Source organism: Centroberyx affinis, unplaced genomic scaffold (genome assembly GCF_046629955.1).
Source record: "Centroberyx affinis isolate AG114_WGS23_722 - 3 ecotype Tasmania unplaced genomic scaffold, CSIRO-AGI_Caff_v1 ptg002105l_1, whole genome shotgun sequence".
Taxonomy (NCBI): domain Eukaryota; kingdom Metazoa; phylum Chordata; class Actinopteri; order Beryciformes; family Berycidae; genus Centroberyx; species Centroberyx affinis.
In genome coordinates, this window is record NW_027280430.1 from 210640 (window position 1) to 223402 (window position 12763).

The 12763-nt window shown below is 43.6% G+C and overlaps 1 protein-coding gene across 1 annotated transcript; it reads left to right on the forward strand.

Annotated features, from left to right (window-relative positions):
• The first annotated feature begins 3370 nt into the window (after nt 1-3370).
• Nucleotides 3371-12355, forward strand: atxn1l (ataxin 1-like). Its single transcript, XM_071531648.1, has 2 exons — nt 3371-4513; nt 5749-12355. The coding sequence occupies exons 1-2, from the start codon at nt 3455-3457 to the stop codon at nt 7192-7194; spliced, it is 2505 nt and encodes an 834-aa protein (XP_071387749.1). The 5' UTR covers nt 3371-3454; the 3' UTR covers nt 7195-12355.
• The last annotated feature ends 408 nt before the right edge of the window (nt 12356-12763 follow it).

Below are 12763 nucleotides of genomic sequence, written 5' to 3' on the forward strand. Positions count from 1 at the left end.
TTCATCACCCAATAGATGCCACTAAAGAGGACTTAAACACAATGTTTTCAGCCAGTCTGCCTAGTAGTACACAATTTTGAAAGATGAGGAAAAAGTGGGTTGGAAGTGAGAGCGCATAAGAAGGGGTGTCTCTGATAACAGATCACCCATCTCTACTTGGGGGTGGTTACAATTTTCTGATTGCAAAGCAGTTGAAGCTGCCAAAGGTGAAACGCCCGCCTTGACATCACTGATTGAGGTGCCAAATAACCAAGTTTACAGCTCAAAAAATATGATTTGGTGCTGATTCGCCTGGCGGTCCTGTGGAGTGAGGAGGGGCACTTGGGCACCCTCAGGACAGACGAGGTCACGAGGGTGCCCTTGTTTTCCTGCTCTGCATGCCAGTGTCTATATACAGATATACTCAGCAATAGAAGTGATTATGATTCTAAATGAATATTGATATGCAACTATCACACATACGTAGACTGACACTGATTAATGCACTCAAATTTATGCAGTCGTTGGCTTAAAATTAAAAAGTTGTTTGCATCTTCTCTGCTACTCTCTCCTTTAAGCCCAGTGGGTCCGGGCCTTTTCTGGCAGGTGCCCCCTCAATTTAAAATGTAAAAATGGTGCATCTGTTTTTACTCTTTACTCTTTTTTTTCACTCTGGCTTTATGGTTGCAAAAGTAATTCCTTAAGGGGAAATTAACATCTGACATTGTCAATGACAGCTGTGTTGCAAGGTTTTCTCAGGGGATTTTTGTGCAATCCAGTATCCATTGTAAGTAGTTTTTAGTTGTAAAGTAACACTCATATTACGATCATGATTTTAGGGAACCTTATTTTGATATCAGGGGACCCTGCATAGGTTTAGGCTAACTTACTGTATGTACAATATTAAGCAAACTGCTGCATAAGCATGAGATCTGAATCACCATCTGCATGTGTGTGCAAGTCTTCCATAGTAATGTGCCAGGTTAAGCAGAACAGGTCTGTTATTACACTCTAATACTGCCATGAAGATGCACAGCTGAGTTGTAACACCAGACACATCTCTAGTGTTTTACACTGGTATAGAGGTAAGTATTTGTTAACTGATAGGCTGAAGTATATTGTTCTGAATTGACTGCAGTGTTCAAGTGGTAAGATATGTTTGGGAGTTACTATCCCTACAGGGGGTGGACAAGTAGCTAATAAGGAGTAAGGCCACACTCTCCCTTCAGAGCAGCTTCAGTCCTCCTTTGAATGCTGTCACACAAGTCCTGAACTGTGTGTAGTGGGATATCAGCCCGTTCTTCAAGAAGGAAAACCTCCAGGTCTGGAGGTTTTCTGAGGGATTCAGTTATGTTTAGAGCTGGTGGGTGAGGAGGCCATGGGAGGCATTTTACTTCATCCTGGTGTTCTTGAAACCACTCTTGAATTTGTCATAGGACGACTATATTGAATTCACTTTATTGAATATGTTTAGGTCAGTACGGTGAGATAAATTCACCAGCTCCCCCTACTGTTTAAAATTTCATATTGTGCATTTGAGGCGTTTAAACAATCTCCAAAATCCATTTTGTGTATTTGTTTTGGTTTACAATTTATATCTTACAATACTAGGCTGGACAAGACGCATACTTTACAGTCTAACGTACTGTCTTCAATAAGCAATGACTCTTCTTTTTTCCTGAAATTTCAAACGGACCTGGCAGGTTCTGCTGAAAACGAAGGATGTGTGTTATGCACGTAACAGAGTTGGGTGTACATAAAATGCGATGTCAAGAGTAGCAGCTTTTAATCTTTTGTACAAGACGTTCGTGGATGAAAAAAAAATCAGGAAATTGAACAAACTAAGTGACGTCATTCGTGAGCGCCTCTACGTATTCGTCTGCTGGCCTCCGAAATGGGCTCGACTCCTGAGCCTTGATTTCTCCAATTTTCCTCAGCATATCAACTTTTTTTTATAAAGCAAAGCATATTCGAGATGACATTTGGAGGTACGTTTATAAAATGAGAAAAAGCAGAGACGTCTAAGCATTCCATGCATTGCCATTTTAGATGGCTGATATTAGTCGAGGAGGAGTGGAGAGTCAGTTCATCTAGCTAGTAGTGGCTGTTTTAGCTATCGTAGCTAGCTAGCATGACTCCGCTGGGATGGTGTCCAGTGATAAATTACAGAGCTAACTGGCCTCACATAATATTAACATGTGAACACACTAGCTACGTTTAGTGTTGGCTTAGTCTACAAAGTGTCATGCTGTCACTTCTCTGTGTTTTGGGTAACGTTAACACCAAGTAGCTAACTTTAGCCAAGTTACCTAGCTAACGGTAACCACATCGTTATTTGATTTGAATTGTAACGTTAACAGTTTGAATGACGCTTGCAAGCTTTCTAACTTGTGACTAACTTTCCAACGCAACCGATTTTAACGTTACTGCACATCATTATTTCGATTTATTATTTCGATGATAGTGCATGATGTTTCACGTTCAGATCTCGTTTTCCTCTGTGGTGATTAGCCAGGCTTTTATAGTAAAACGAATACTCTGAATGTGTATGCAGATCCAAGTCGAGTTAGATTGTAGCAAAATGTTTCTGCACTGTCAAATTAGAAGGGATAGGTCTACCGCCTAATGTATTTGTAGGAAAAAATTAAAGACCTGCTCAAATTTTTTTTACTAACACCATGTCACCTTCATTGCACGTGGAAAAGAGGGCATGCATTTGGCATGAATGTGAATTTTATTATTTTTAAAAGTTGTGGGCTTATGAAGCGTGCTGTGTGCATAATATGGTGTGTAACTCACAAGGAGTGTCAAGAAGAAAACCTTTACACTTACATTACTCCTGGCTCTCTAATACGTCAATTGAGTAGTTGGACTAAAAAAACTGGGGGAAAAAACTGTGATAAAGAGAAATGAAAGGAGAAATGAATCCCCAGTTCTGAATCATCTGAAAGCATTTAGACTCAAAGCTAAAAGTTTCAACTGAATTGCTGCCCCCCCCCCCCCCCCCCCCCTTTTGCTGTTATTTCCTCTCCCTCTGGTTCTGTGTCCTCTCGGTGTGGCCAGCAGCAGAATGTGTATCCATGGTGAGCAAATCACCTAATGTCTCAGACTGTAAAACCAGGTGAAGTGGAGGAATGTTTGTGCAGTCTAATGGTGCATTAATGCGTCCAATGTGTAGCTCTAAACCTGATCTATCCACTAACCAAATAACTAACTAACCTTATGTGTATCATTTGCTTATTTTCATCCAGTTAGACCACATCACAGTCATCATGGCACTGATGAGATGAGGCAGTATACAACCTAGGCAAGGATTTGAATTGAGCTTATAAATCCTCTCTTTGTTTTTCCAGGTGAATTGGTGGACGAGGTCAGCCAGGTGATTTCAGAACTGGTTCCTGTGCTGGCTGACTGGCTTGCAAGTTTCAGTTCCTGTGTAGTACAGTAAAGCTACTCGGTCGCTCAGAGGATTGCAATGAAGCCAGCTCAGGAGCGCAACCAGGAGTGCCTGCCCCCCAAGAAGAGGGACCTCCCAGTTAGTAACAGTAGTGGAGCTGGAGGAACAGGGGGAGGAGTGGTTGGTGGAGGGGGAGGTGGCGGCAGTGGAGGCGTGGGTGGCGGTGGTGTTGGAGGAGATGAAGTGGCTTCCACCCAGAGCTCTGGGGCCAACAGTGACACTCAGGGAGGGGCCCCATCTACAGAGTGGCTGCGAGCTCAGCCTGGGCTTCATTATGGAGTGGAGGGTTCGGATGGCATACCAGCGGTGCCCGTCGACCAATACAGCATGCTGTATAAAGTGGCTCTCCCTTCTGTCACCTACTCGCCTACCAGTCTCCACCCAGTGTTGAGCCACATCTCTCCAGCCTACACTGTACACTCCCCTCTCCTGCAGCATCCAGGTATTCCCTATCCTCCTCTAGGGTATGCCCAGATCCCTCATTCCTCTCTGCAGTTTGTTAGTTCCCCTTACGCTGCAGTACCTTATGCTGTACCCCCTGGCTTCGTCCCCAGCTCGTTAATCTCTCCCTCAGGCACCATCCCTCAGCCCCACACTGTCTCCCACCTTGTTCCCTACCCATCTGTCATACAGGAGGGTGTTGTCTCCCCTCCTCCCCAGGCCCAGGTGGCTGCTCATACCTTTGCCAAAGTTGCAGCATCCAGTGGTGTCCCACTGATGCTGCCTTCAGAGCAGGCTGCCCAGCAGCACCTTGGCACAGTGGGGGTCTTGCCTGCAGCGGAGCTCAGCCCTCGAGGGATGCCAGTCTTCTACCACCCTCAGGGCACCAGGGCCGCCCCCAGGGACCCCCATAGTGTCCATCAGGAGAACGAACCGGAGATGAATGGAGGGGATAAGGAGCAGGGGGCCAGGGAGATGCTACCAGATTCGGTCTACACTGCCAGAAATGCACGGCTGCTGCAGGCAGCATCCAGTTCTGTAGCACTGGAGCACACCCAGGAGAGAAGCCTGCAGAGCCGCAGGCTGGAGGAGAGAAGCTCACCTGGCCAGCGCAGCACCCCAGACAGTGACCTGGAGGTAAGACACCCTGCTGGCTCTAGAGATGGCCTGCTTATATGACTCTTTTTTCCAGTTCTTATATCCTAGTATTCATGATGATTTGACCTTACCTTTTGCTGTGGTATTTTTATATCCAGTAATTTTAGTAGAAATTTTAGTAGCCTAGATATGTCATTTATCTCTGTGTGGGTCTTAATTTTACCCTTTTTCACAGCAGTTATTTCCATGACTTAGTGGCAAATTTTCATGTTACAGTCCACTTCCTTCCTTTATTGTTGTGCTGTGGGTATGTAGATCATTGGGCAATCAGTCACAGCCATACTTTGTGTCGAAACTGTTTGATTTGTGGTTGCACAGAGATGCTCAGTAAAACCCACTGTTTTCTTTTGGGATGGTGGGCAGGGAGGGAAGTAGATGATTCAAATTTGAACAGTTCAGCTGAAGTAATTTCAAACCATGTGTTTTTTTACTGGTGGTTTGCACTGGTTAGGAAAATTTTCATTTGTAATTACATTGACATTTGGAATTTTAGTTTAGTTTTCATAGTAAAGACAGGGTTAGTGGTAAATTGTTGTAGCACTACAATTAACCAAAGAGTGACTTGTTGGTATTGTTAGCATTCCCCATTGAAAACTAAAGGGCGCTGCTAGATGCACACTACCATGTTATCATAAGAATAGGCCTATGTTTTAAATTAATGAAACTGGGGAAAAGGGCATTATTACCTTGTCAACTACAAAACCAGGCAAGTGGCAATAACATGCACTAGTGACTACCATCACATAAGCCAAATGTAAACCAGACAGAGAATATCTGTCTGGTTTATATTTGGCTTATGTGATGTCTTCCAAAATTTCCACAACTCAAGTTATCAGGCAAGTCCAAAACAGTTTGTATCCCGCCTCTTTTCCTCATGTTATAAATGGTGTCCTTGTTGTTATGATCATCTTGCAAAATTTCCCCACAGAAGTCTGTAGGAAAATTTGACAGAAGGAATTGTAATGCATGTTAAACATCAAGATGATGTCATGTGTCAGTTTGGGGCTTTACTGATAGCTTAGACTGTGGAAATGTAGGCAGTCACTGAGCCAGCCAGATATTTCATACCACATTTGCATACAGTGGTTCAGGCTGCTGTGGAAGCGCATTGGTTATGCCTTGTTGGAACTTTGTGGTCCAAGCTATTTGTCAGTTGTTTTGTGTTTTTCAGCAAAATTCCCAATAACACTTTTTTTTCCCTTTTCTTTCTCTAGGTCCAGCAGGTGGTTGGTCGGTTGGCCTCCTCTGTCCAGGGTGGTCGTAAAGAGGTGTCCTTTGCTCCCTTGAACCTCTCTCAAGGTTCCCAGAGAGCCAGAGAAGTCCATGGCGAGACAACAGGGGTAATTTCTGGTCGGACTGCGTACATTGCCCAGCCTGTGGGTTACAGTGACCCCAGAGTGACCACACTCCAGCAGCAAACGGGGCAGCCAGGTCATGCTGTCATGCTAGCCAATGGGCAACCGGTCCTTATTCCTCTGGAGTATCACCCCCAGCATCATCCCCAGCCACCACCGCAACACTACCCATGCCAGGCCAATGATGCCTCATCCTCTACCACCATGGCCTCCCCTATCTCCAACTTTAAAGGCTCTGATCCTCCTGCCAGAGTGTGCCTGCCTGACAGAGCTGAGGTGGATCTGAACACAGTGCAGCAGCAGCAGCAGCTCCCTCAGCAGCCTTTTGTCCCAGCTACAGCAGATCTGGCTCAGGCCCCGAGCCTGGCTCCTGCCCCTTCTCCCTGCAACCCATCGCACTTCATGAAGGGGGCCATTATACAGCTGGCTACAGGGGAACTGAAGCGTGTTGAGGACCTGCAGACTCAGGACTTTGTGCGGAGCGCTGAGGTGAGCGGAGGGCTCAAGATTGACTCCAGCATGGTGGTTGACATCCGTGCCAGTCAGCAGAGACCAGGCCTTGTAGCACTTCACTTCACTGTGGGTGAGCAGCAGAGCAAGGTGACCATCGATGTGCCCCCAGAGCATCCCTTTTTTGTATTTGGCCAGGGCTGGTCATCCTGCAGCCCTGAGCGCACAGCCCAGCTCTACGGCTTGGGCTGCCATCACCTGCAGGTGGGAGACGTGTGTGTGTCCATCACCTTACAGCAGCAACTCCAGCCACAGCAGCAGAAACAACCACAGCACCATCATCCACAACAACAACAGCAGCAGCAGCTGAACCTGTCCAGGACTTCCAATAAAGCCAACTCTACATCCGGGCTGGGTCACCAGCCTATGGGGCCACCTGCCCCTCAGCAACCAAGGCCTCAGTCTCATTTCAGGATAGAACGCATTCACAGAGAAAGACCGAGGGAAAGAGAGAAAGAGGGGGGTGACAAGGAGGAGGCCATACAGTTGGGGTTTGTCGGGCACACCGAGTTGCCCACCAGACCAAATAGGACCTCAGCAGAGCATACTAGGAGCCAGAGCAGTTACCATTTGCACACAGAGGGCTCTGCTTGTCCAGGGGCAGCGATGGGAGTGGTGCAGCCTGTGCTGGGTGCTTCTCAGAGGCGCTGGTCATCACCTGGCCTCCAAAGATATGCCATGAAGGGAGACGAAGGGCCACGTCCTCAGATAAGCACCTCCGGCCCCTCAAGGCCCTCGTTCATCCCCCAGGAGGTCAAACTGTCCATCGAGGGGCGCTCTAACGCAGGGAAGTAGCATCAACTTTGGTAGCAACTATAGAAGAGACTGCCAAAAGTAAGAATGAGTGTGAGAAAGAGGAAAAAAGAGTGAGAATGTAGCCTCAGAATGTTTGAGATTTTGCACACCTTATAAGAATACAAGATCTTTGTTTTTATCAAAGCTATCTGGTGAGTGGTTCTAGTTTGGTTTGGATGTCAGTCAGCCAAGGGAAAAAAGCCTGTGCTCTCCCAGCCAGCTGAGATCTGACAGGGAGAGGGAGCGCTGAATTGAAAGTATGTAGCTGATGAATCGCCTACCATAGTCCACTGCATTTCTCTTCCTCCCTGCCTCCCTCCCTCCTTCGCTGCCACGCCCTCATACTCATGCTCAGAGGTTATCGCATTCAGAACACTCTGCTTCCTTTTTGACCAAACCATCTCATTGGAAGACCATGGACTAAGAAGAATGTGTTTGTAGCACAGTGAAGCTCCTACTTCTGCAGGTTCTGATGTATTGACAAGATCACAACCAATGATCTCTTATCCTCCCCATTCCTATGATCCTGTTCCCTTCTAAAGCATTCACCCAAAAAGAGTGGAGTTGCTGACATCAGCAGCTCCTGTAATGATGTTGACGCTGTTGACGCTAACTGTCAATGTATGTTACATTATGCTTCTCCGGCAGGAGTCTAAAACCTTTACTGTCAGCAGAGCTACTCTCTCCCCTCCCTCCTTCCTTCCCAGGAGGCCAGTCTGCAGAGAATGGGATCCTCTCTCAGGCCAAGTGTGGGATGTCCCACTCGTCTTACAATCAACATAATGATCAATCAATCTGTCTGTTTGTTCAGCAATCAATTGCCACTCCAAAAAAATGTCTGCTTTCATTGCACACCATCATGCCCTCTGGCTTACCCCTGAGGGCACTAACACGTGTGTGTGTGTGTAAATGCCACAGGTTGAGTTCATGTCTACTTACTTTGTTTTCTAAGAGAGATATCTTGCATTCCAGTATCATCAGTGAGAATATCCACCACTTAGAGTTTAACGTTTTCCTTAGAGAATCATTTCACTTCCTGAGCAACACCCTTCCTCCTCCTCACTATACCTCAAAGCTTTCCCGACCAGACTGGTGACTTTTAATGTCATTTTAAACAGCGTTAATGGAGGAGGCACTGGCTGGTCATCACCAAAGTCACCTGTGGGAATGAAGCTGAGAGACAAACCCTCCCACCTCACTGGCTGCGGACCACATTAGCCTAAACCCCTGGACACCAGAATGGAAAGTCCTTCTGGTCGGTTGCCTTGGAAAGATCTGTGGGTCAGAAACCGTGTGTGTGTCAGCGACATGGTGTTCTCCTCGCCCTCAACTTGAGTCAATCTTTGCTCAGTTAAAGCAATAGTTCTTTTTAGAGCACATGGCTGGACTGCATTCCCCCAGGAATCTCTCTGTGTGCTGTTTTATATCTCTATACATCTGAGGTATAAGATCTAATATTCTTTTAACCCCGACCTGAAACTTTTTCTGCTTTTTAAAAGGTGATGCACTATTTTGGTATTCATTTTTATTGTTACTTCAACAGTTCAACACAGTCAAAGCATGCCTTTGGCAAATTTCTCAAGAAACCATGTATTTCATTATAGATTGAACTGCCTCTCTTTTGTTTGGTTCTCCATCTCACTGATGGTATTTTATGTTCCTAATATGGATTTATTCAAGTGCATCTCCAAGAGAGGCTTGACTCTAATTAAGTTGTGAACATTATCAATTTAACTTCTGTTTTGTCTTTTGTTTTAATGTATACTGTAGGGTCCTTTTATTTTGTACTAGGATATACTTTATCCAGTGGATCTTAAGATTGTCTTGTGTTGCACATAGAAAACTTCACTCATCGATTTCACACTGACCTTGTAATGGGAATCACAGATGGTAGATTTTTTTTAATGAAGGGAATATGTTTGAAGTATTCTTGGTGTTTTGTGGTGAGAGAAAAACTGACTTGCATATTTAACTCTGTTTACAAATTAGCCAAGATGAATGCTGCAGTTTCCTCCTGACAGATTTTAGCATCGTCACTGAGAAAATCCAAAAGGGTGAAATTAAGATTTAAGTGCAATTAGACCGGACGCAAAATCATTCAGATGTTTATAATGAGATGGCATTCCACACATAGACATTCCCATCAAAAAGTGTAAATCACACAGTTCCAGTTTTCTTTTCCTCCTGTAATTTTTTAAAAGAATATATTACTGTCATAGACTTTTTAACCTTACCTCTGGCTAAGTATTCAATCACCTCTGAATCGTCTGTGACATGCATTTGTTTTAATATCACTTGTGTCATTGGATGTGCTCAGACGCGAATCCTAGGATTTGTTATTTACACGTTTGTCGATTCTGTGTCTGAGTAATGTGTCGGTGTCTGTACTTGTAGACTTCTGAGCTAGCTTGTCCGCCAGCCCAGACGTTGTTGTGTATGTAAGCAACGACGTGGTGACATCGACTGTCTTCTGACGGGCCGGGGTCCCACGTCCGACGCTCTACATAAACAACAGCGTCAAATGTAGTTCACACACGCCCGTCCCTTCCTCCAACTCCAACCCTGGCTGCCTGTATAACATTTCTGTAGAGCGGAGCCCCTAAGGCCTCGCGGTTCACCGAGCGTACAACCTGACCCTCTGTCAGTCAGAGAAATGTCTGAAAGGATAAACATGAGCTGGGCCGAGCAAACTCACATCCTCTGGTACTGTCGTCATGAGCAACTTTAAGATGCTTTGAAATGGTTTTCCTAGTCGATCGCCATTCAGAAACTCCTACAGCGAAGAGTACACCTTGCCATAAAGAGCTCAGCACATTTTGTTTATCAGTAATGACCACATTTTGAGTTTTTTTTTCTTTTTTTTTCCCATGCTGTAAGCAATATAGTTCCACAAAATACCTGAAACCATTTCATGTAGTCTTGGCATGTACTATGCAGTAAACTCTGAAGTATTCTAGTATACCTACGAAACGGTAGGGCAGGTTTGTATCGTATGCAAGTTGGCTGATGCAGTCATTGTACACTGATTTCTGGTTAGTACTTTTGCTTTAAATTACCTTCTCATAGGAATATGAACCAGTGTTTTGTTTTTGCGACATTGTTAAAATTTTTTGCCCAGCAGTCCCTTATTTCTCACCAACTTTTTAAATATAGCATACTGTTCAGTCACAGATCAGTACACTCTTATCTACATCTGATGTTGCCACATAGTTGGAGCCAAATCACATGAGGTTAGTGTCACTCAGATTTTCATGTGTGTCCAGCATCAATATTGGCACAATTGCCAAGCCACTCCAACACTGTATTTTAGGTTAAGACGCCTTTGATAGGATTTAAATGGTGCAAGCAGTGCCACCTGTGACTTTACCTCCTGTTAATTCTCACAGCAAGACCATCCTGTGCTACAATGAGCCTTTTTTGCCCTCTGCTTTGAGCAAGGTATGCTGTCTTTAGCAGGAAAGCTCTACTTCTCACCAAGATGTCCAGTGAACTCGCTTTATTCACATCACTGATAGTCTTTTGTTGTAAGTAATTGCACTAAATGCCCTCCTTTACAGTGTTTTAAAATTAACTGTTGGTAAATTGAAGAGTTTCAAAATGTAAAGCACACAAAATCATGGAAAAATCACAAATTGTGTTTGTTTCTGTAGATATATTTAGTATTTTTTGTATAGTTAGCTATTACGATGCTTGTCGATAATGCCTTAAGATCTGCTTTGTACAATGTGTTGATGGAATAATGCTTCTAATAGACTTGGGGTTGCTTTTTCAGTCTGTACAGGAACAAATCAGAAATGCCCTCCCTTGACACTTTACACTTGTTAAAGCTTGTAAGCAGAAATTCATCAGTAGATGTAGTGTTTCTCTGTCTGAAAGGGCTACAGTCTCTTTGGGCCCCAGACAGTTCAACCATGTAATCACAAACAGGTTGTTTTTTGTTTTTGTGTTTTTTTTTCTCTGCATGATCTATTCAGTTAAAATTTTGAATACACTCTTTAGGCCTATGCTTAACATGTAATTTCCGTTTTTCTCTAGTCTGAAAGTAAAGTGAATGCAAGCTCTTTTCTGCACTTTTAACAAGAGGATGTCAAGAGCGTCTGCAATGGAGGGCAATCCCTAACCCCCCCTTTATTTTTTTTTTATTTGTCAATGGACAGAATGAGTACTTTTTCCTCCCTAGAAGTGAGGGGTTGTTTGGTGTCTTGTACAACAGACGGCGGTTCTATTTAGGCATAGGGAGAAAGAGGTAGGTTACTCGAATCAGAGATAGCTTTTTATTGGTGGTAATGTAATGATTTGTTCATTTGTTTTGTGACTCTGCAAATGGGCTTTATATTCCCTGTGTAAACTACTCCCTGTTGTTTGGTCCAATATTGAATTGCAAAGGTGAATTCAGGACGGTTTTGGTATTGCTGATGCCGAATTAAATCAGGAGAATGAGAACGGTTTAAAGTTTTAAAGAAGTCATTGTGTATTTTCAGATTTGACATTGTACTTTTTGGCACTAGGTGACACTGCTTTTTATGTGATGTGTAACTGGTTAAGAAAAAAAATCACAAAAAACAAACAGCATCTTTTTTTATGCCTAAATCTGCAAAATATATGCAATGATGTATATGTAACATTCAATCCTCAAGTATAATCCAGGTTGTATGAACTTTGTATAGTGAGTTTTAATATTGTATGGCCGTACCAATATGTATTGATTCTTTATCAGAAGCCTTAGAGTTGTCTACCCAAAGTGCTCCCTTAGAATACCCTACACCTACCTGAACTTAACAAAGCATTAATATCTCTATTTTGTTGCATTTTTATTTGTACCCTTTTTTGAATAAAATAGATTTGTACTGTATATTTGTACCTCTCCGTGAACTACTTAGGGCGGTTTTGTTTTTTGTTTTGCTGTTTTAATTCTATGTACTTAAGGACACAAAGATATTGTATTTTTATTGTTACAGCTAACTTGGAGACATTGCATTTATCATGTTTGTTAAGTAAACACAATATAATATATATATATAAATATAAACTATTATCCTACTCATGTGCTGTGTGTTTCTTAAGTGCATTTAGAGGAAAGTTTAGTTTCGAGGGGGTTTTACAATAGCCCCTTCTCCCTGAAGGCATAGATGTAAAAGACAGTATGCATAGTCCTCCCAGTTTGAGGCTGAGGTATTATCTTTTACACAAGAGGAATCGTGACTATAACAGATGAATACACATCCACAGTGGATATATATAGAGTATATCTGCAGTGAGGTGCTTCACATTCAGCCTCTGACAAATTAACCGTCTCTGGCACATGTGAGTCGTCTTCTGTGCTTTACTTCTGACTTCTACCACTTCATGTTCTGTCTCTGCCTACTCTCCTGTTATTATCATGTTAGCTTTGGATGGGACTGCTCACTGTCTGGGTATTACAGATGTGTTTGACACTGTCTGCTAAGGATAGAGGTCCCTTTGCAGCTTACAGTGTCCATTAAAAAAAGATAAGAGTAGTCTATTTGCTGACTGATGCTTGAGGGAGAAGGGGAAGAGAAAATGGATACTTGCACTATAGTAAAGTCAA